Source organism: Sebastes umbrosus, chromosome 21 (genome assembly GCF_015220745.1).
Source record: "Sebastes umbrosus isolate fSebUmb1 chromosome 21, fSebUmb1.pri, whole genome shotgun sequence".
NCBI lineage: Eukaryota > Metazoa > Chordata > Actinopteri > Perciformes > Sebastidae > Sebastes > Sebastes umbrosus.
Window position 1 is genome coordinate 14,297,990 of NC_051289.1, and position 23,796 is coordinate 14,321,785.

The 23,796-nt window shown below is 40.5% G+C and overlaps 1 protein-coding gene across 4 annotated transcripts in view; it reads left to right on the forward strand.

Annotated features, from left to right (window-relative positions):
• Nucleotides 1-23,796, forward strand: part of mllt10 (MLLT10 histone lysine methyltransferase DOT1L cofactor) — a 55,426-nt gene that overhangs the window by 27,295 nt on the left and 4,335 nt on the right. For all 4 annotated transcript variants that reach the window (XM_037756560.1, XM_037756563.1, XM_037756561.1 and 1 more), the window contains 11 exons: nt 606-704; nt 966-1,308; nt 2,041-2,259; nt 3,364-3,870; nt 10,874-11,034; nt 15,535-15,652; nt 20,098-20,176; nt 21,312-21,505; nt 22,379-22,528; nt 23,028-23,083; nt 23,299-23,591. In XM_037756560.1, coding sequence (XP_037612488.1) covers nt 606-704; nt 966-1,308; nt 2,041-2,259; nt 3,364-3,870; nt 10,874-11,034; nt 15,535-15,652; nt 20,098-20,176; nt 21,312-21,505; nt 22,379-22,528; nt 23,028-23,083; nt 23,299-23,591 — 2,219 coding nt within the window. The remainder of the gene's footprint in view (nt 1-605; nt 705-965; nt 1,309-2,040; nt 2,260-3,363; nt 3,871-10,873; nt 11,035-15,534; nt 15,653-20,097; nt 20,177-21,311; nt 21,506-22,378; nt 22,529-23,027; nt 23,084-23,298; nt 23,592-23,796) is intronic.

The window sequence follows — 23,796 nt, forward strand, 5'->3', positions numbered from 1 at the left end:
AGTCGCCACCTCGGGGGTGCGAGAGGAGGGTGGCGGCGGTGGTGCACGCGTGTGTGTGATAGCAAGGGTGTAAATTGAGCTGTGATGGTCCAAGGAGGAGGATATGATTGGATGAAACGATGAGACCTTGTGCACGGCGAGAGGCACTTAGACACACTCTGCTCTAAACTTGAGCGCGCTGAATTCCTGTTTTTCTCCTGCCCCATTCTTTATCACTCTTCCATCACTCTCTTTGTGTTTGTAGATCTCTTAGCTTTCATCTCAGACCGAGCCTTTGAAATGTAATGCTCTCTTCTTTCTATCAGACACATACACACACACACACACACACACACTCTTCCTCTTTTGTGCTTATATCCTAATAACTCACACCTTTTTTTGTTTTATTTTTGCCATCTCTTTGTCTATAATCTTCTACAGAACACTTGCGAGTAACACTTGAGTATTTTTCCAAATGTTCCTAAATGCAGAGGGATATAAAATAAGGGTTGTAGGAGGTCTGTTTTTCTCTGTGTGTCTGTCTTTATTTCTCTCCTCTGTATCATGTCTTTAACAGCTTCACCCATCTGTTTCTCCTTTTCTTTTTTCTTTTTCGCCATGCTCAGAAACACAAGGAGCGGGACAGGCACAAACCGAGACACAAGAAGATCTCCATGGACATGTCGCCCTCCCTCGTCCTTCCTAACATCATGGTCCCAGACAAGGTGAGGACACTCCTCCACTCCTCGCTCTTTTGACTAGGCTAGTTGAATATTACTGCAGGGGTGTTTTTTTGTTCTTCACCTTGATTTACCTTTTGTTGCTCTTCTAGTCTGTCCCTCACATATCCTGTACTCCCGCTGACCTTCCCATTTTTGGTCCTCCCTCTTTCAACCGGCATTGTTTTGATAATTTTCTCTCCTTGTTCCGGCATTTCTCATGGTTCCTGTCCTCCCTTTCCCTCCCTTTTCATCTTCTCCCTCCAGACCTACAACAGCACTAGCGCAGCGGGAGGAGGAGGACCCGCCTCTCTGCCGGCCTCCTCGCAGAAGCGACTGGACGACGGCACCGCCCGCTTCACGACCGCCAACTTCCAAGAAGTGTCGTCCGCCCTCTCCGGCGGCGGTCCCAAAGACGGCTTGGCCCCCGATGCCGGGAAGGTGGCGTCCGAGGCGAAGAACAAGAAGAACAGCGGCGCGACCCACACTGTGGGACAGAGGGGTGGCCGCAAGTCTCTCACCTCCTCAGGGAAACCCCTCGCCTCCGCCGTGGTAACCATGGCAACCTCCTCCACATCTGCCTCTGCTTCCACTGGGCCTTTCCACCAAGGTGAATTAATGGTCCCGTATGTTAATTCTCCCCACAACTGGGAATTAACCCTGCACAGTTAGAAAAATGGAAACGCACTTGACAAATCATCCGGTGTTACTGCCCTGCCCACCCACCAAAAAACTGCAAGTGCAGCACATTTGCAATTACAGCAATGCTATTAAAACCCAAATAAGAGTGTGATTCATGCGGTTTGTGTGTGTGCTGTGTCATAGGCTGGATTTTGGCCAGACACCAGAGTTTTTGTGTGTGGCCATGATAACAGTGTTTCGTCTTGACCGGCCTCTGGCTCCTGTAATCGGAGGCCCTGTCTGGGAAAAGACAGAAAGAAAGAACATGTGGGGAGGTCAGGATCTGAAAGGAGTCAGCACTCACACTGAGCTCCCGTTGTTTTGTACTATCAGAACCTTGAAGCCCTTGTCAGGTGTGTGTGTTTGTTTGTGTCTAGTAGAGAAATGGTGTGTGTGTTTTGAGTATCCGTCCATTTGTGTGCTCTCGAGGCGCTTCCTCTGTTACATGGGAGGACTACATGATGAGGGAGGGCTGACTGTGGAGCAGATAGAGAGCAGGAGAGCAGATAACATGCTTATTTTAGTTATCTTGCTTCTGCTCCTCGCATGATGATGGAAAGGGGGGTATGAAAACTTTTCCAGCTGTAACGTCTGTTTCCTCTGTTTCGTGTCTCTCCTGCTACTTGTCATTCATTGCTGTCATTGTTTTTCTTTCTCCCAGGCCTCCTGTTGACCAGTGCCAGCAAGACGCCCTCTGCCCCCTCCTCCTCAGACTTCCTCAGTTTCTCAGATCCATCGTTGCGTTCGGGGGGCGGGACTACCTTCTCCTCCCCGCCATCTTTCAGCAGCTGCCTTGTGAAGCCGAGCTCGGAGGGCGGAGCTTCAGAGGGAACTACGACACTCTTCGGCTCTCTGATGTCCGCCACGACGGCTTCTGCAGGTATCTTATTTACGTCTAATGGTCATCTTTAGTTTTATTAAAATTAGGGCTGTCAATCGATATTAATTTAACCGCGATTAATTGCATGATTGTCCATAGTTAATCGCAAATGAATCACACATATTTAATCTGTTCAAAATGTACCGTAAAGGGAGATTTGTCAGGTATTTAATACACAGGTATTTAATACTCTTATCATCATGGTTAATTAATTGAATATGGCCATGCCAGTTTTTCCTCTAGTTTGAGCGTTATTTAACCTCCTTCCTGACAAGCTCGTGTGACATGGTTGGTACCAATGGATTCCTTAAGTTTTCTAATTTCATATGATGCCAGTCTATATTCACTCTAGCTTTAAAACTGACCCCGCTACAACCTAAAAACCGCAAGTTGCCTTAATGCGTTAAAGAAATTAGTGGCCTTAATACAAATTTGCGTTAACATGTTATTATCGCGTTAACTTTAACAGCCCTGGTTTATACCTTTTTCATGGTCACATTTTTGGTATCATTATTACAGTGATGCCACAGTTTTTTAAGGAATGTTACTTGAGCAAGTAATCAGTAGATTAGGGCTTAAACTAATTATTTTCATTGTTGATTAATATGTTGATTATTTTCTCGATTAATCGATTTAGTTGTTTGGTCTATAAAATGTCAAATGGTGAAAATTCTTGATCAGTGTTTCCGAAAGCCCAATAAGACGTCCTCAAATGTCTTTTTTTGTCCACAGCTCAAAGATGTTCAGTTTACTGTGGTAGAGGAGTAAAGAAACCAGAAAATATTTACATTTAAGAAGCTGGAATCAGAGAATTTTAACTTTTTTTTTCTTAAAAAGATACTCAAACCGATTAATAGATTATCAAAATTAATTAAATTTAATAGTTGATAACTAATCTATTAATTGTTGCAGCTGTACAGTAGATTAATTAATAATAAGTAGTGGTAATTGTTAGATGCAGCCCTAATTTACAAGAGAACTGATGAAGCAGGTTATGCTCTCCTCTTGAAGTAGATTCTTTGATGGCCAACAAACCACAACAAAACACCAAGAGGCCGCGGGCTTTATACTTGAATATTCAGTTCTGCTTTCTTATCATTTCAGTGGGCGGGAAGCTGTATGAGAATTCCCACAGTCACACAGCCAGCGAGACGACAAGCCTCGGTGGGTCCGCCGGCTACAAACGGCCCCAACCCTCCAGCTCAGCGCCGGGGATCGGAGGAGCGGCGGCAGGAGGAGGGGATGATGGGGTGAAGAAGAAAAAGAAGGGCAACTGGCGAAACAGATTTGGACCTTGCTTCACCAAGGATGTGAAGCCTCCGGAGCCGGCTCCCTCCCTGAATCTCCCCACCTCCTCCACGGCCAACACCCCCTCCTCCTCCTCCTCCACCGCCTCCCCATCCTCCTCTTCGTCCTCGACGCTCACGGGCCGGCCGGGCTTAGTATCCAGCAGTGGATTAGGAGTGGGGGTGGGAGGAGGAGGAGGAGGAGGAGGAGGAGGAGAGAGGGGGCTGGGAGTCATGGGTGTCAGCGGTGGGATTCAGAAGTCCCCGTCGCTCCTCAGGAATGGGAGTTTGCAGAGCAACAGCAGCTCCACGACCACTGGGCCAGGTGAGGAGGAAACTGTTAACACACACAAAACACAACAATGGGCCTCATGCAGCAACATTCTCTTAAATTTCTCTTATATTTTCCCTTAATTTTCTGCTAAGTGGAAAAAATAAGAAAAGTCAACTCCAGATGCACCAAACATTCTTAACCATCCAAATCTGCTCTTACCCATGTGATGCTGAATGATGAATCCCACTTGATCATGAATAAAAGGGGGCGTGTTCAATTGCTTATTAGCACAGGTAATGCCCCTTAAACACTATAAAAGGGCAGGTGTTGTGCCGTGTGCAAATACTCTGGCATAGGCACAATAATTGGAGATGCCACAAAAAAAAAGGTTGTCAGAAGAACTTCAGCAGGAGTGACACTAAGGTACTGTTAAATAAACTTAAACAAAGTAAATGTGATTTTCCAGAGCGTCTGTACTGACGTTTCAGGAAAATTAGGATCAATTGACGAATAGAATTTCTTTAGCCCACATTTTTATAAATCCAATCATTATAATTACTCTAAAACATATAATAATCTAAATTTGATTATATGATAAATGTTTCATGTTCCTCAAATTTAAAAACTTTCCTTGTGTTGGACAAACAATTTGTATACTGTGAAAACAAGATGTTTTTTTCCTCTTATCTCAGTAAGAGTGCTCTCGATCACCCATAACATTTCCTCTTACCCAAGAGAAGAGCAAAAATAAGAAAACATTGGTGAAATTTGTCGTCATATCACTTCCTGCATGAGGCCCGTTGTGTCACAACGATAATAAGAGTTTTTGAAAGCTCTCATGATGAGAGATCTCTCAGATCCATCTGTCTGTCATTATCGGCTGCATTTAGGAAAATGATCTGCACAGTTTTGCTAAACAAAGAGCCAGAAATTATGAAGTTATTGTTGGCAGCTAAAAATGAGGAAACAGGCTGGTTTAATTCAAGCATCCATGTCCCGTTAGACAGAGAAGTTGTGTCCCATCGTGTTCTCCATAGCGTCATCAAAATGACTAAAAGGGAAGTGGCTTCATGTGTGGCATCACTGTTGCAGTTTTTGTTCTTCACGTCCAGCTCCTGACTCATGGAGCTTTCTTGTCACTCACCACTAAATGCTGATGAATTCAAACAGAAATTGTTTGCAGCAAAGTATTAACATTACAATCACAAATGGGAAGGATTTGACACACCTTTGTTATTGGCTCCTTGTGTGCGCGAGTCAGAGCTACGGCTCTATGTGCTGTTTGCTCACACACGTGGAAGTGGTCTGTATGTTTCTTTCATCGTGTTCTGTTGCTTGGCAACTGTCTTTATGCTTTGGAGTTCCCCTCTGCTGATGGAAATGGCTAAGTACAGCCCACACATCCCCACATCCCCACATCTCCCCTTTCTTACAGAATTACAGCCCTTTTGTTTCTCTCTCTCTATCTCTCTCTCTCTCTCTCTCTCTCACCTTCCTCTCAGTCGCTGTCTCTCACCTGCTTTCTGCTCATCCTTTAAATCCTCGTCTCACCTGTTGATGCTTTGTGCAGTCGAAGGTGTTTGTGTGTTTGCAGAGTCAATGCATATATGTGTACATGCTCATTAAATCCAAATGAAGAAAATAGATGCTCTAATGGCCAATATCCATCACTGATCAATATGATCAGCTGATACTGATCACCAATTTGTTCCTTATTTACACAAGGCGCTTGCATAAGAGACATTTGTGTTTCTTTGTCTGTTACGGAGCCTTTTTTTTTTTTTTTTCGTTTTTTTTTATGGTTCCTAATCCTAAAATATTATTATACTGTATTTTTCAATTTGACTACTCTTTCAAACAGTTCATTACATCTACAAATTATTTTTGTCCTTAACCTTCAAAACTTATAATGAATATTAGACAAAGCACTGTTGGATTGGAGCATCGGTAGTAATTAGAATCAGAATCCGTTTTTAATCGCCAAATACATACTGTACATACAAGGGATTTGACTCCGGTTTTATGCATCTCTCTAAATGTACTTACACAGACATAGAAATAACAGCCAGGAACAAAGACAACAAAGCTGGACAAATAAAGGCAAAGAATCTGTCATCTATACAAGTAGTGAAAGAAATATGTGTAACAATGACAATAACATAAGAATAAAATAAAAACATCTATAAACAAGTCGAGCGTTCTTTAAGTGTAAAAAAATACAAATGGTGCATAGAAATAAATACCGAATGGATATACATGGACTGGATGATTATGTACATGTGTACATGTCTATATACTGTATGTAAAGCATGTAGGATTTATATTGACGGTGTACATATTTAAAAAAAAGTTAGTGCATTAAAGACTGTAAGACTTATAATCTATAACAGCAGCAGTTCTTTATGTTGTTTTTCTTCATCGCAGTATAGTTAAAGTATGAAAAATGATGTGGTTGCTAGGAAGAAGTGCAACAATACATTGATTCTGATTTAAACATGTCTTGCTTTGTACGGTATGACTGTCTCGATCTACATATTTTTGAATATACGTAGCTAAAAACTTAAATAAAAATTGGTGTTATAGTCTTTGTGTGCTTGCACATGCATTCAGTTGCAGACTATTATTTTATAGTGGAATCATAGCTTTATGCCAGCCACTTTATACACTTATCATTACCCCCAATTTAATGGGGTTAATCATGACTTGACATAAATTTCCTTCTACATATTTATTACTTTATCAATTTTATGTTGATGGGAGGAAACGTGTTATAAAAGCAACATGAAAATGCAGCGATTATACGTTTGGCCGTCTCACACATTGAAATGATTTTATCACTGCAAACCCTCCAATGTATTGTTGCTAATAGTGTAAGCACAAGTCGTGTCTATCCATAAATATTGATATTCAGTCACGCTTTCAAACGTGTGTGTAGTGGATATTTTATATTTGCGTTGCTTTGAGGATGAGTTGGGGAGTCAAACATGAGGACTGTTTGCGTTGTGAATATAATTATTTGCAGCAGTGGTGGTTGAGGATGATTTAGTTTTGTGATTCATCTCAGTTTTTGGTGCTTTTCCCTACAGCAGTCAGTGGCGGCATTTCTGACCACAGCTGGTGGCAGAAGATAGGCTAGACAGTGGCGGTTATGTATGGCTGTGCATTATACGTGTGTGTGTGTGTTCTTCTTCTTCCTACTGTAAATATTTAGCTGAGGGTTAATGCAGGGCAGTAATGGGGAGGATCCTTGGCGTTTATCTCCCCCCCTCCATCCTGTCTGCTGACTCCACCGTGCTGATGGATAGATAGTTAGCCTGATAGATATGTGTTGGAGGGTGGGGAGAGGCAGGGGGTTAGATTTTGGTTAGGTTAATGTTTGACGGCAGGGGGGTCACTGATGGGACGGACGAGCCGGTGGAGCGCAGTAGGTTCGGTGTGTGGGGGAGGAAAGATGTTGGGTGGACATGAATTTATTCAGACCAGCGGGAGTGAGTGTGTGTGTTTGTGTGTGTGAGAAAAGAGATGAGAAAGCATAAGACGCTTATTGCTGTTTATTCGTGTATTTATTCGCTCATTTATATGATTTTTTTTTTTTATTGTTTTTTCAAAAGATTTCTTCAGCTGTGATTTGTTTTTCCTCATCCCAGTGGAATCATAATTATCAGCAACTTGGTCTCACTGCAAAACACGTGAGGGGAAGTTGTGAAAACCAGGGAAATATTCGGGGAATATATGAAACCTTTACATTTCTGCATTACAATAAATTATTTGAAGTTTGGATGATTAAAAAACAATTTGGGCTCTAGGAAATTTTACTTAAAAATTTCAAAATGTTCTGTTTTTTTTTTTGTTATTTTTTATGTTATTTTATTTTATAATTATATTTATTTATTTTTTGCAATATAGTTTTAATCAGTATATTTAACAAGTGTGAGCAGCAAACACTGTGGTGGATCGAGCTTAAAAGTATGTTTGAAGAACAGGGAATTCATCCAAAACAAAGACTGTTAAACACTTGAAGCTGAAGAAAAACAAGACACACACACACACACACACACACACACACACACACACACACACACACAAATTATTCAGAAAACCTCAAACAACACATCTGAAAATTGACAAACAATTTTAAAGTGACAGTTCTTTCATGCTTATTAGCAAATATGTGTGTGTGTGATCCTCATCCATAAACTGCCGAATAAGTAAATGGGGAAAAATATATATTTTCAGTTGCATTTACATTAGTTCAATCACACCTCAATTTGAAACCTAACTGCATGTAACTGCAGAGACTCTTGAATTTGGTTGTCTGCCCAAACTGTTGATTTTGGAACTGATATGGCTTTACCAGTCTGTGGCAGACCCACATACATTATGCTATACATGCATACAGACAAGCACACACACACACACTTGCATTGACTGCCCTCGATGTGGCTCTGCTCCCTCTACACATTGCCGTGATGTTTGAATACATTTCTGGTCATCTTTGGTGGTAGAAAATTCTCAGAATAATAAATCTTTCTGTTGTCACGATGGTATTCAGTGTTTGTCTCTACATTCCTGTTTTAAACATGATTAAATGACTGTCTGCAGTTTTTACCGGGCTTCAGCATCACACTGCTGCTTAGCTGGAAATTTCCCTCAAACACAGAATTCAGAGCACTGATTCAGCTGTTTAGTAACAGAGTATGATGCCATCCACTTGGTTTTTAGATTGGATTTAACCTTCCCTAAATAGACAACATAGATTTCCTATGGAGATAATACCAGCTTGAACTAATCAAGGTGGATATTTTTGCAGCTTACAGACGTTCTGAGCAGGAAGGGAAAAGGAACAGTAAGGTCGGGCGATGGAGGCAGTCGTGCTTCAGGGGCTTAACGTTATTGATCATAGAGTCTAAGTTTTTTAAGCTTGTGTGTGTGGAGTAATGTTTTTTGTTCTTTATTTGTTATCCTCTGGGAAGTTTTAATTCCCAACAAAAGTAGTAATTCAAACGATAATCAGTTTGTTAAGATAACATTCTTTGTAAATTTGATAGAGGGCTGCAGTTAATGAGAAACTACACTTCCACTATAGCGGTTCCTCAGCAACTATGAAAACCAGCCTTGTTGTTAACACAACACATTTTTCAGTTTATTCAATTTGTTTAAAAAAAAAAAAAGTTTTATTAATACAAGGGTTGCGGGATTTTTGCTCGGGAACGTCATCCTGCTTTTCAGTTAAAACCTGAGAGTTGGAGCAAGAAGGTTTTCACCTTAAAGTGACAATATTTAAAATAAATATAATGCCTTAAATTCAAAGTTTAACCAATTTACACCTTGGTTTATAGATGCCGTTAAAACGTAAACTCTTTAGTTTATCTAATTCAGGAAAGTAAATCATTTTTTGCATTATTGTTATTCTCTATTCTTACATTCTGAAGTCAATATGCATTAAAATGAACCTGTATTTTTTCTCACTGTTTTTGCACCATCCCTTTGTGTGTAACTCATTTCATCAATGGCTCGAGCTAAACTTTGATAAACTGTTGGTTTGGCCTCTAATCCAGCTGCTAAAAATCTCGCAGCAGCTCATGCCCCCTGAGTCACGGCAGCGCTGCTTTGGGTATCAATTTTTCTGGTGCATATTACAAAGCGTTATAAATAGTATGTAGGCCCATGCAGTGCTCCTATCTCTCTCTCTCTCTCCCTCTCTCTCCCTCCACCCCTCCCCTCCTGGCACAAAGATCTCTTGTTCCCCCAGTGAATGTGTGCTGCCCTGAGCCATTCAGGCTTTTGTGGGGCTGAGGGGCCCTGTCCTCCCCCCCTCCTCCCTCCTCTGCTGGGGTCAAAGGGGGGCAGGGGCAGGGCTTATCCCTGGTTAGTGGGCGAGCACAGGGGTGTGTGAGGGGGAGGGAGGGGGAGAAAGCAAAGAGATAAGAGAATAGAGCATGCGTATGGGTGTGTGAAAATAGAGCAATATGTTTGCATTGGTGATTTATAGCCAGGGCATATTTTGTTATATATAATATTCACCATTTTTAATAGGCTGAATAAAATGTTTTATCAGAATTAGTACAAAGTTCTTTTTTCTGATATTTTATAGACCAAACAACTAATCGATTAATGGAGAAAATATGAAACAGATTAAGTGACAATGAAAATAATCATTAGTTGCAGCCCTAGTCTTTATTTGTAAAAGCTTAATGTGAATGTGTTTCTGTACGTTTGAAACAGAGTTTATTATAATTGTTGGAGTTTTTACGATCATAAAGAAACCAAATTATCTGACCGCTTACTCAAGCCCGCGTACTTAATCATGCATGCAATACGTTTGTTGATTTTATTAATGATGCATTAAATTGGTTAAAGTCAACAAATCTGCGTCTTGTTTAAAACTTAATTTTAGTTGTTCCTCTATCGCAGTAAATGATTCACGCTCTGGTACAGTAATTTGTCTCTTTCTAGCCAGTAGAGCTACAATGATTAATCGATTAATCAATTAGTTGTCAATTATTAAATGAATCTCCAACTATTTTGATAATGGATGAATCGGTTTACGTCATTTTTATTTAAGAAAAAAAAAAGTCAAAATTCTTTGATTCCAGCTTCTTAATTTTGAATATTTTCTGGTTTCTTTACTCCTCTATGACAGTAAACTGAATATCTTTGAGTTGTGGACAAAACAAGATATTTGAGGTCGTCATCTTGGGCTTTGGGAAACACTGATCCACATTGTTCATAATTTTCTGACATTTTATAGACCAAACAACTAATTGATTAATCAAGAAAATAATAAACGGATTAATAGACAATGAAAATAATCGTTAGTTGCAGCCCTACTAACCAGCATGCGCATACCAGCACCATGAAACTGAAATAGCTAAATGGAATTGAGCCATCATAAATCAATTAATTACACCAGTGCTTTTCATACCGTAATAATTATAGTAGCTGTAACATCAACTGTCAAACAGTTTCCCTCTAAAATCATCGTTTTATGGTATTATTTAAATATAAATGAAAATAACATTGTTAATGTTTGTTGTCTCTGATGTCTCCACAGGTGTTTTCTCTGGTGCCGATGGGTCATCGGCGGGGATGGGAGCCGTCGCCATTGGCGGAGCCAGCTCCGAGTTGTCACAGCAACCGCAACCCACACCTTCGCTAGCCCCTCCCTCTCCATTCACTGCCACCGCACCGCTAACCAGCACAGCCTCCCCACACGTGAGTCCAAACACACAAACTGTGCTAAAAAAACTCTCAACGCCCTCCTCACACTCCACATACATGAAAATACATGTTCATTAAACACACTCCATCTTTTTCTTTCACAAACACACACACACACACACACACTTCATTCAGCCTCTACGTCTAGCCATTCACCCACATCTTTCGCATCTTTGAGCTGAAGTGCAGATAAACTGTGAGAACACAAATAAACCAAAGCGCACTAATTAAACGTCTTCCGCGCCAAATCTCTCAGCACTATTATTAATCCACCGCATGTTAATTATGTGTGAACCGTGTGTGTGTCCTGACCTTGTGTGGATTGTGTTTTCTCAGCGAGTTATTCTATAGCTGATTTTATACGGGTGCACCTGTAGAAGATCTCGCTGGTTTAATCAGAGCACAAAAATACATCTTTTTTTTTTTTTTTTTTTTGTCTCTGAACATTTCATTGAAACATCTGTGATTCTCCTGCATAATTCACTTCAACTATTGACCTTAGTGAGCATGGTCTGAATTATGGTCTGTATTATAATTGTAAGCGATGCATCTTTATCGCTGTAAATGTACATGTGTGTAGGGATGTAATCAGAACAATAACACACAGGGAAATATTGGATAATCATATTTTTTCTTTAGAAAAAAGTAGAAATTGAATAGCAATATAATTAAATTCAGGAAAAAAAACAGTGTTATTTTAATACACACTATTATGATCCACCATGTCCCTTAATGTGGAAAAGGTTAAAAAAAAAAAAAGCTTGTGGGCAAAGCTGAGAAAACGGTAGCTCCACTATACATGAGGTCAGGAAGTGGATTCTGAATCCATGCTGCTTGGATTTATTTGAAATGTTTTGGATTTTTTATGAACATTAAATAATTTTATCTATGTTTTATACCAGTTAAAACAGTGACTCTCAAAGTGGAGTCTGTGGCACTCTGCCAGGGGGTCCGTGAAAAGTTTTCAGATTCATTCATTTAAATTATCATGATATATGTATGTATATATATATATATATATTTTTCTTTTACATAAGACTTCACTTAAACAAATAATATTTTAATTTCTAAATCTATAATAGTTTATAGATTAGATTCTAATCCAACAAATCTATATTCAAATCTGCAAATATGATTCATAATTGTGTTCTTTTACATAACTACGACTAAAGAAGTGTAAAAAATAGGCTACGTCAAATTATTCCTAGGGACATACATGAGGAGGTCCCCGGTATATTCTCTATCTTGTGAGGGGTCCTTGCCTGATAAAGGATTGAGAACCTCTGTTTTAAAACATATTCCCATTTAAACATCAGATGTTGAAGCAACAGTTTATCCAGATCAAAATGAATTATTTTGATTTTCAAACCCAAGGCTGCAATTTTCCTCAAAGTGTGATTATTTTTGGTGTGTCCCATTGGCTTAAATTCTTATTACTTATATTCAAAAGAGAGGGCATTGACTCTAATTCAGCTCAACCCCCTCCAGTAATCACTGCCCCATCTCCCCAAAAAGAAAGAAAAAACTCATCTTCATTCACTGACCCCAGTGTCCATCCTTTCAAAACCTCCCCAAAGACCACGCTCTGTCTCTGTCCACCCAACTCCATTTTTCTCCCGTGTCCACTTACCACCTCTCTTTCTTTTTCTCTCTCTCTCTTTCTCTCTCTCTCTCTCTCACACACACACACACTTTCTCTCACCCTCGACCTTCCTTCTCTCTGTCCCCATCCATTTCTCTTTTTCTCCCTCCGTTGTCCTGTGATGTAATGACATCTGACAAGCACCACAGTAGGGATGGAGGGATAGATGGAGGGAGGGAGGGATCGGGGCAAGTGTGTGTGTGTGTGTGTGTGGGGCGGGGGGTTGCACTCATGCCTTGAATTGGCTGGCCTGGCCTTCATCTTGCCCCGCTCCTCTCTGTTCAGCGCATATTATAGAGGACGGGAGGCCCAGGGAAGCACAGGATATCACGCCTGTTTGCAGCGTGTATAGATGAGTTTGGGCTGTAGCTGTGTTTGTTTGTACATGTCTGTGTGTGTGTGCGTGTGTGTGCGTGTGTGTGTGTGTGTGTGTGTGTGTGAGAGAGAGAGAGAGAGAAATAGACATTAAGAGAGCCAGAGTGAGGAAGACTTTAATATTAAAAGAAATATTTTTTTCCTTCCTGTCGCTCCAGATTGTAAAAAAAAAAAGTGTGTGTTGGTTTGTAAAAGTGTGATGCACGCCTCTGGACATCTGGGACACACACACCGAATCCAGTCTGCAGAAATTACGCAACTATAGAAGGACGCCAACAACAAGCCTCCTTCAGTGTGCGTGCGTGCGTGCGTGCGTGCGTGCGTGCGTGCGTGCGTGCGTGCGTGACAGAGACCATTTGCTATTTTCAGTCCGCTAGCAGACTCTCGGCCTACTGTTATTGGCTATCAGCCCAGGACAGAGAAAGGGAGTGCGAGAGCGACTTTGAATGAAAAATGAATGAAAATGAAAAATGAATGTTGATGGGAAAGGGGGCAGGATTATGGCACCGAGGGGAGGAGGAGGAGGAGGAAGAGGGGAGAAAGGGAGGGGGGGGGTCTAGAAAGAAATCTGAAGTCATTTCAATGAGGGTGGGAAAATGGACGGGGTACAGGTTCTTCCTTTGAATTTAACATTTAACACGGATGGGAATTTCCAGGATGTTTTCCAAATTGTATTATTTTAGACGTACCACCTCAATGAATCTGTAATAAGAGATTATGGCATTCCAGTTTTTGCACCCTAAATCTTAACAGGCAAAGCTTCACAAATGCAGGATTTGCATGAACATGCTGAGGCTTAGTTTTGTTTTCTTTAACATTTTGGTGTTCAGGTTTTCATATAATTTTCTATTTTCTGTTCATTTGCAAAAATAATGTTCTCATTGTTGTAGTGCTGATCAGAACTCTCGTCTGTCAAACTGCAGAAATTGTAGGAAACTATTTAATCTATTAACTGTCCCATCAGTTAATTATAAAATTGCATTTGGTCACCAAATAATAACTTTTTCTTCAGTAACTTCAAAAGAAAAAATGCTTTTCAGCTTGTCCAAAAATTACAGAGCTCTTGGAAGTTCCAAACAAAATGTGGAAGAGCAACTTCCAGTAACTTCAATATGTTTTCTGTTGTGTCACTTGCTTTAGTTGTATCTTTTTAACCAAAACAGTCAGCCATTTTGTTCCTTTAGATAGACCTGATTCCCCCCCTGATGCTCCACCGTCGCTCTCCTCCGTCTCACCCCACCCTCCACTCCACGGTCCTTATTTGGGAAATGCCTTAATTGGATTAAACTCTATGCATCAGAAACACTTTGTCAGCATGTCAGCGTACTGTCGGGGTGTCGAGGCACTCTGAGCCCCGCGTGCATGCGTGTGTTGGTAACAGAATAATGAGCCGTGGATCTGTAATATATCCATGTTTTTTGTACATGAAATGATAGTAAAGTGTTTTTTTTTTCTCCATTCAAATAAGCTTTACTGGCGTGAAACAATATGTAGATGCTTTGTGACAAAGCGGAATCAATAGTGGAGACCAGAGATTTTAAATTCAAACCATTGATTGAGCAGATTGATTATCAGCTTTGGATTCAGGCTCATAACATACCAGTCAGACCTCTCCAAAAATGTAATACAAATAACCTATTGGCACTGTGAAATACACACCAAAGAAACACCTGTGACTATGCAACATGAGATTTAAATATCAGTTTACAAACAAAAATTCCCCACTCTTATGTAGATGACGTTGCTTTGCGACTGCTCAAGAATTACTTTTTATTTAGGTTTAATAAATATATAGTGCTAAAACAATGGACAGAATATGAATCAACAACACTTTTAATAATCAATGAATTGACTTTAGTCATTTGTCAAGCAAAACCACCAAAAATCAGCTGGTTTCAGCCTGTGAGAATTTTCTTTTTTGTTTACCGTTTATATCATTATCAATTCAATTACTTTGTGTTTTGCACTGTTGGACTTTGGAAATTTGTAATGGCCATTTGTTGCTTTTTTTGTGATATTTTATACAGTTAATTTTAATTGATAAGCAAGAAAATAATTTATATTAAAAAATCCATACTATTAAAATAAGAATTCATCAAAATAATCATAAATTGTAGCCCTAAAATCGTATTTAATTCAATGAAAAATTATTTTAAATACATACATATATTTCCACTAAATTATAGAAGCAGTTTGGCATTGGTGTTCATTTCTCGAGATTTAAAAACGTCCCGATAGCCACGCAGATAAGACACATATAACTGCATTGTGGGGGGACTTTTGGTGTCCTGCTCCTCGCTCCCCTCTTGTTTTCCTGTCTGTCTCTAAACTATCGGCTATTCACTAAAGGCAAAAATGTACCCCCCAAAAAAAAGATCTCTAAAAACTTGCCTAAGTGACTTATAACTACAATTTCAATCAAAGTGAAACACTTTTTGTGGCTTATTCTTGTCCGTATCTGTGCCTCTTGTCTACAGGTGAGCGGGCTGCCAGGGTCCGTCTTCAACCTCGCCCCCTCGCACATGTTCGGCAACAGGCTGAATCCCAACTCGGCCATGGCGGCCCTCATCGCCCAGTCCGAGGCCTCACCAGCAGGTACGGCAACATACCTAACGTGGCGACTTGTGTGTGTGTGTGTGTGTGCGTGTGACAAATGTATGCATGTGTGTTAGAGAGAGAGAGAGAAAAAGAGGGAGATAATGGATAGGTCACGCCCCCTCGGTCCCACAGAGAGGTCAAGGGTCAGCACTCGTGATATTTCCAAGCTCCTCCCACTTAGCTCCAGTTACACGGCGTGATTGTTCTCACTCGTCCTCTCTGTCACACAAACACAAACAAATACAGCACACGGGCTCACACACTTCTACACGTAAAACATAAAAGTCTACTCTAAGCTGTGGCCGGTGTCAGAGAAAGAGGAAGATCGTTGAGGTAGTGGTGTGACAGAGGATGCAGAGAAAGCCGGTAGCTGCCTTCAGGAGCTCCTGCAGTAGAAAATAGGTGGTTTGTTGTCTGTCCAGTGCAGAAGAGCTGATGAAGGAGTAAGTAATCAGAGTAGCTACTTCCTGATACAAGACATCTGGTTGAACCGAGAGGAGAGAAGAAAGGAGAGGAGGAGAGAGTTGAGAGTGAGGAGGAGGAGGCGGAGGAGGAGGAAGGTAGGTAGTTCCTGCTGCCGGTCAGCAGTCATCAGAGCCAGATCCACCCTGACCTGCAGGTCAACTCACTAATCAGGCTGAATGACAGGGGGCCACGGGGCTGTGTGTGTGTGAGACTGTGTGTGTGTGTGTGTGTGTGTGTGTGCAACAGATAACTAGGCAGGTTCTGTGTGTCTACACAAGCAAGCTTTGTGTAATTCCTAAAGAAAAAAAAAAAAGTTTGGTTGCAACTTTTTCACTTTTAGAAAAATGTTAGATTTTATATAAGATAAATGTTATATTTAATTAAATAAAAAGTAGCATTTTAGATTTGTTTGAGCATTAATAAGGAAAAATGAGCATACTAATTAATTATTTTATATTTTATATTTATAAGCAATTTCTCAAGCACAAATGTCACACCTTTGCTGATTCAGGCTTCTCCGATGTGAAGATTGTCTGCTCTTATGTAATTGTTTACTAATTTCTTGAATATCTGTAATATCATTCTCAGTTAGGGCTTGGCGATAATTCAATATAATATATCGTTTTTCAATAGAATCATATCTTGATGAAATTATATATCTAGATATCACATTACACAATTATGTTGTCTAAATTGATCATAACGAGCACATACTAACTTCTCAGAAAAACTAAATTGATAGAATTCTGCTTATGGGAACACCCCAGTGTCGTTAAATCAAACTATTGTCTTAATCCGATTACTCTGTATTTGTGTGCATGCATGTAAACACATTCAGTGTATAGCTGGAAATAGTTATTATAATTTTTCTATATAATTTCCCCTGAAACTGTTATGTTCATTTTGCACAAAAGTTCTTTAATTAAATGAGAAAATACTCATTAAGTACTTTTAAAGTATTTAATTCACACAGGAGTATCCAAAAATAGGCTTTACCATGCGGTTATTTCATACAGACAATTTATTTATTGAATTACCAGATAACATGCTATGTCGGGATGTATATCGTTATAGAGATATGAAATGATCTATATCTGGATAGAAAATTTGGCCATATCGCCCAGCCCTGTTATCAGTTAATCCGCCAATTGCTTTTCTGATCGATCGATTAACCGTTTCTTCTGTAAAATGTTAAAAAATGACCGTCAAATGTCTTTTGTCCAAAAGACAAAGATATTGAATTTACAGTGATTATAAAACAGCAGCAAAATCCTCGCATTTGAAAAGCTGAAACCAGATAGTTATTTTGCATTTGTGCTTGAAAATTGACTGGAATGATTATCAAAATGATTGACTAATAGATTAATTGACTAATCATTTAATCTGTAATCAATAGTGAAAATCATTGTAATGCATTCCTTCTTTCCTCACCGCAAAGTTATGCACACAGTCGTGTACAGCACGTGTGTGCAGCTACACAAGCGTGAAGTTGTGTTTGTGCACTAGTAAGGGTCATGTGAGCACAAACGTGCAAGGTGTGCGTGTGTTTGTATGCATGTAGCCTGTTTACTTTGGCAGCCGCTTCTCTTTGCTTTTGAGTGTCTGGAGGGAGGTGCCAGGACGGAGAGGGTTATGAGAGAAAAAGGACTTGAAAAAGAAGGCGAGCGAGGGACTAGAGTGGTGACCTGGCGGGGGTAAAAGCTGGGATTGACTGTCTTAAGTAGAGGGGAGTTTGTGCGATTGTGTAAATGCAAAAGTGTGCGTTTGCGTGTGTGTGCATGTGTGATTCATTACTCTCAGTGAGGAAAATGAAAAGAAGCGTCTGGCCAGGGGCCCAGAGGGAGGAGGTAGAGACTCTCACAGAAGGTAGAGGGAGAAACGCACATGGAGTTTGAATGAAGGCTCGTGTGTGAAAGAGATACAAAGGAAGAGAGAGAAAAAGTTTTAGAGGTTGCAGAGCCACAAGTATTACAATACGTCCACACTATGCCGGATAAATTTAGAAAATGCAGGTTTTTCTCTTTGTTTTGGCCGGCGTTTTTCTCACCGCCAGTCTCCAGACCGATAAATCTGAAAACTATCTCAATGCGTTTTAGTGTGGACAAGGACAACTGAGCTTTTGGAAAATGATATACTGTACTGTGCTGTACTGTAAGCCTGGTTAGGGGCTGAATTAGACCTCTAATCAAAGCGTTATAAAACTCCAATAAAAGAAATCCAAATAGACATATTTGGGAGCGTTATTGCTGTGTGAATGTACTGTCAACACCAATCACAGATTTAGAGCATTTGAAAATCCATTGTATTTAACTAGAGCTGGGCGATACAGAGAAAATAAAATATCACAATATTTTTGACCAAATACCTCGATATCAATATTGAGACGATATTGTAGGTTTGAATATTGATGCTACACAAAATAAAAACACAGATTTTTTATTAAAAAATCATCAGTATTGTGGATATAATGATTAAGTGGGTAAAGGCAAATAATAGAACAGCTAGAACAGTCTGGTAAGTTCAGAAAATTACATCACTTTACTGTAATGAAACCTTTAAAATCAGGAAAAGACAACACTTATGTCATATTATGATATCCAAAATCTAATAGTCTCATATCACGATATCAATACGATATCGATATATTGCCCAGCCCTATATGTAACCATGTGCTACAGCTGGAGCCATCAGTTCTTCTCATAAAATTTGTAAAATCCATCAATTATGAAACCTATAAAACAATGTTAAATATGATGTTTGAGATGTTCGGAGATCACTCATTTTAAATGTCAATATAGCCAATCACTCAATACAGTCATTAAGCTGCATTTATATTTATTTTGTCTAAGTGCAATTCTGCAGGAAATGCAGTTTGCCTGGTTAACAGGTAATATGTATAAGCCACAATCAAATTTAAGGCTGCAACTAACGTTTATGTTCATTGTCGATTAATCTGTTGATTATTTTCTCGATTAATCGATTAGTTGTTTGGTCTATAAAATGTCAGAAAATGGTGAAAAATGTCGATTTTACTGTCATAGAGGAGTAAATAAACCAGAAAATATTCAGATTTAAGAAGCTGGAATCAAAGAATTTGACTTTTTTTCTTAAATATAACTCAAACCGATTATCCAGATAGTTGGCGATTAATTTAATAGTTGACATTAGGGCTGTCTTGATACCAGAATTTCACTAAACGATTATCGTGGCCAAAGAATTCACAATAACAAAATTATCGCAATATCTATAGAAAATTTAAAAAATAATTAAATAATGCTATCATTAACATTAATCTTTAACTTTGTTTATAGTGCGTTTTTTTTCTCTGTTTTGGCAAATTAATTACATGCAAAATACGAGTGTAGGGAGGTGAAGAGAGAGTTTGTTACCATAACTTTATATATAAAATTATTTAGGAGATGCTAGATTATTTACACAATATTATCATGTGTATTATTAACATGATATCAAAATTTCATTTTTAATATCGCAATTATCGTCAATACCGGCATATCGTTACACCCCTAGTTGACAGGTAATCGATTAATCGTTGCAGCTCTAGTCAAATGATTTCTCTCTGCTTGTTCTGTTATTTGACAGCAGAAACAGGAAAACAATAAAATATATATTTATATATTTAACATGAGTTTGGTTGTGTTAAAACACAGTATAGGTTACCCCAGAGAGCAGGAGGGCATAGAGCAGACTCAGCAGAATAACTGTTGGTCTCATTCCTCACCAGATGTTGGCTGTGATGCACGTTTTGTTGTTGACCCACCAAAATAAAACAAAGAAGAAGAGATTTAGTCGTTTTCCTATTGTCCAGGTGTGGACAGAGAACTTTACATAACACAAATGACCTGAAAACGTTGGTGTGGATGCACGTCGTTTTCACACATAAAATGTTTTAGCTGGCTTAGTGCGGTCTTGGTCTTAGATGTACAATTGATTTTTTTTGTGTGTGTGTGTGTGTGTAGATCAGGAGGTGGGAGACGGCAGCAGCGGCGTCGGAGCTCAGGGCTTCTCCATAAGAGCTTCTCCCAAGACCACCCCGCGGTGAGTACACACACACACACACACACACACACACACAGATGCTCCCCCCACCCCACCCATCCCTCGCCATTTACATTCCTCACTGCCCCCCCACCCCTCCTTCACCCATCCCCCTCTCTGCTTTTCCCTCCGCTGGCCCCTCGTCTCCTCTCTTCTTCCTCTCACTCCTCGCACACACACATGCACACTCTCCCTTTCGCTCTCACCCCTACAGGCAATTCTCGCTCTCTCAGCCAACGATAACTTGTGTTTTTTGAAGGTGGTAACCATCCTTCAACTCCAGTTTTTTTTTTTTTTTTTTCTGTCTTGGGGTTTTAATCACACATGGAAGGACAGTCTGATGATTTTCTGCATCTCCTTCATTTGGGAGTATTTGCATGGATCTCTCAGGATGGGAATATTGATGATGCAAATCCATTTTTGTTTGTTACGACTTCTTTGTGGGATGGATAGTTTCACTTGATGAGGTTGGTTCCAGTTTTTCGTTATTTTAGTTATTTATTTTCTACACTGCATCTGTATTATTTCACATCATTTGTGTGTGTGTGGGAAAGGGTGACATTTCATTTAAAAAGAAGATAGAAGAATATGGTGACAGTAGCACATTTAATGGCATTTTGAATGCCTTGATTTAATGTCTTAATAGGAATATAGCTGACACATTTTTTTTGGCATCCAACGTGGATAATACTGTGCCTTTGACATCTGAGTGTATTTAAGTTTGCAGTGTGATTCAAAAGTAGAAAAATCTTGCCTTTTCCCCACGTTACGCACCTCTCTTTCTGTCCTTTCTACTCTCTCCTGCTGTCCCTCATTTCCCCTCCTTCACACTCAACAGATTGTCTCAGCACACACACCAAGATTTATCGCATCAAGACAGTCCACTTCCTTCTGTCTGTCTCTCCCTCTCTCGCATGTCCTGCTTCTCCCTCTCTCTCTGCCTCACACACACAGACAGACAGAAAGCCTGGCCCCTTTTCATTAGAGGCCACTGTAACAACAAATTGATGTAGTTTTATAGCCAGCAGTGTCTATGTTTGTCTGACGTTTATGTTGGGTCGTTAATCTCCCCATTGACCTCTCTATCTCTCCCTTTCTATCCACGCTCTCCCTCTCTCTCTCTGCCTTCATTCAGCTCTCCCATTGGTGGCCTGCAGATCCGCTATGACTCCTCGGGGTCGTTGCCTGGGCCGGGGCTGGGGTTGCTAGGGGCGGGGGGAGGCGGCGGCGAGACGCTGCCCCCGGTGGCCACCAGCATAGAGCAGCTCCTGGAGAGGCAGTGGAACGAAGGGCAGAGCTTCCTGCTGCAGCAGGGAGCGCAGGGAGACGGTGAGAGGAAACACACACACACACTAAAACACACCTGGAGACGTACAAGAATGCGCTCACACATATTTCAATTGGAGTGTCGATACCTGACTCTCATCTCCGACACCAAAGCAATACTATTTTCTAAGTTAAAGTCCTCAAAAGCTACAAATCTAACGAGACGTTCAGTGCCAGTTTTTGGTACGTGTCGCACATTTCTGTCAGTACTTATAATGTATTGAGGTTCGATACCCAGCCCCATAGCTAATCATTATTTCCACCTCTTCAAATCATTCTTTTGCCTTCTCTCTCTTCCTCTTTTCAGTCACTTTCTAACTGCATCTGTTATTGTCGATTACAGTCCGTCATCTGCCTATCTGAACATCCTTTCAGGGATCTATACAGTGAAAATGAAAAACGGAAGGTAGCCTAGTTAGAAAGGTCGTCCTTCATCTGGTTTAAGTTCCAGTGTGTGCAAATCCGCCTCCTCACTGAGTTGTCCTTGTCGCTGAGTCTGCACAGCCACCAGGGTCACTGTTCTGTAGCCAATCTTGATCTCTGACCTCCCCGTGGAGTGCATCTGTCCAATCAGTCACTGGGTATTTGAGCGAAATGGTGTGGAGGCTTAGCAGAGCTGCGTGGTTTTGCCTTAAGGAAGGACTGGCCTTTCAGAAAGTCAGAGCATCCGTGTCCTCGCTTGTGAAAAGATCGCTCCAATACAGCTTCATCACACTGTGACAGGATGACTTTTATTACTGCAGATTTGACTGTAAATTTCCTCTCAACACAGAACCGGTGAGAAGTAAATAAAAAAAAACGCAGAAAGTGCTGCCACTCCGCTTCACTCAAATACTCTGATCAATCAATCAAATCAATCAGTTTTGTCTCTTTCAGTGCTGGGCATGTTGAAGTCCCTCCACCAGCTGCAGGAGGAGAACAGGAAGCTGGAGGAGCAGATTAAAAGTCTGACCATGAAGAAAGAGAGACTGCAGCTTCTCAGCGCTCAGCTATCAGTGCCTTTCACCTCCACCACGGCCTCCTCTGGTACACACACACGCACATACACACACATACACACACACACACAAGAGCTGAAACAATTAGTCAATTAATCTATTAGTCGATCGAGAGAATAAAATTCTACAATTTAACTAACTCATTAATAATTACAGTTGTTTATTACACGGCTTTGTTGAATACTCTATTCTGATTGGTCAGCGTTCTACGGTCTGTTCTTTATAGCAGACCGGTGCTATATGTAACGCTATGTGCAGTAATCTCGTACTCTGGTGGACCGTTTTTGTGTTTTGTGTAAGAAGCGGGATAATGTACAGCTAGCGGCTCATTGTTATAAAATAAACCCTGACAGGGCGATGCGGCACCGATGCGAAGTGGCTCGCTGTACATTATCCCTTACTTAATGAAGCATTAGTAGGATGGACATTTTCCACTAATTTTCTGACATTTTATAGACAAAACGAAGCAGAATAATTGATGAAATTAACACGGAGGGAATCTTAACCTGCATTGATTTGTGTTGCAGATGTGAAAGGAAGCCAGCTCGGAGTCACTGACTCATCTTTACCTGTGGCAGCTCAGGTAAGAACAAACTCCCAACACACTCCGTTTGAAACCTGTAGTCAAGCACTACAATACAAGACGTAGCAGTAACATATCAATAATGTAATAACTGAATTAATTATAGTTCAGGGATGGTAAAGTTTAGTTATACGAGGTAATGTTGTGATTTTCCACCTCATTACATGGTAAATTAGATGAACTACATCATCATTAATGGTGTTTCTGTCTCTCAGGACGGTGCGTCATGTGGCGGCCACAGCAGCAGTGGCTCCACCTCCTCTCTCTCCACGCCTCCCTCCGTCTCCCAGAGCCCGCCGCAGCTAAACGGCGTCGCCGCCGTTGGAGCGCAACCAGCAAGGCTCGGCGGGGTGGCGGGGCTGATGGGCGCTCTGGGTGCAGGCAGTGCACTGGGCATGGGGGGGATAGTTGGGTCACTGAACGGGGTGATCCAGACGCCGGCGGGCACCGCCAGCCCTCACGCACACACTACAGGAGCAGCTACGGGCGTCGCGATGCCCGTTAATAGGTACGTCTTACGGCTGCTTTTTAATCATCCTGAGGTATTTTTCTTATGAAACATTAATTAATTAAAAAAAAACATTAACAAAACTGAATGACCGTAGTACGACGGCGTATTAGAGCCATTGTAGGTAAAAAAAAAAATCATTACGGAGCTGGGAAGGGTATTATTCCAAGAAAAACTCCAATTTCCAAGATTAAAGTCATAAATT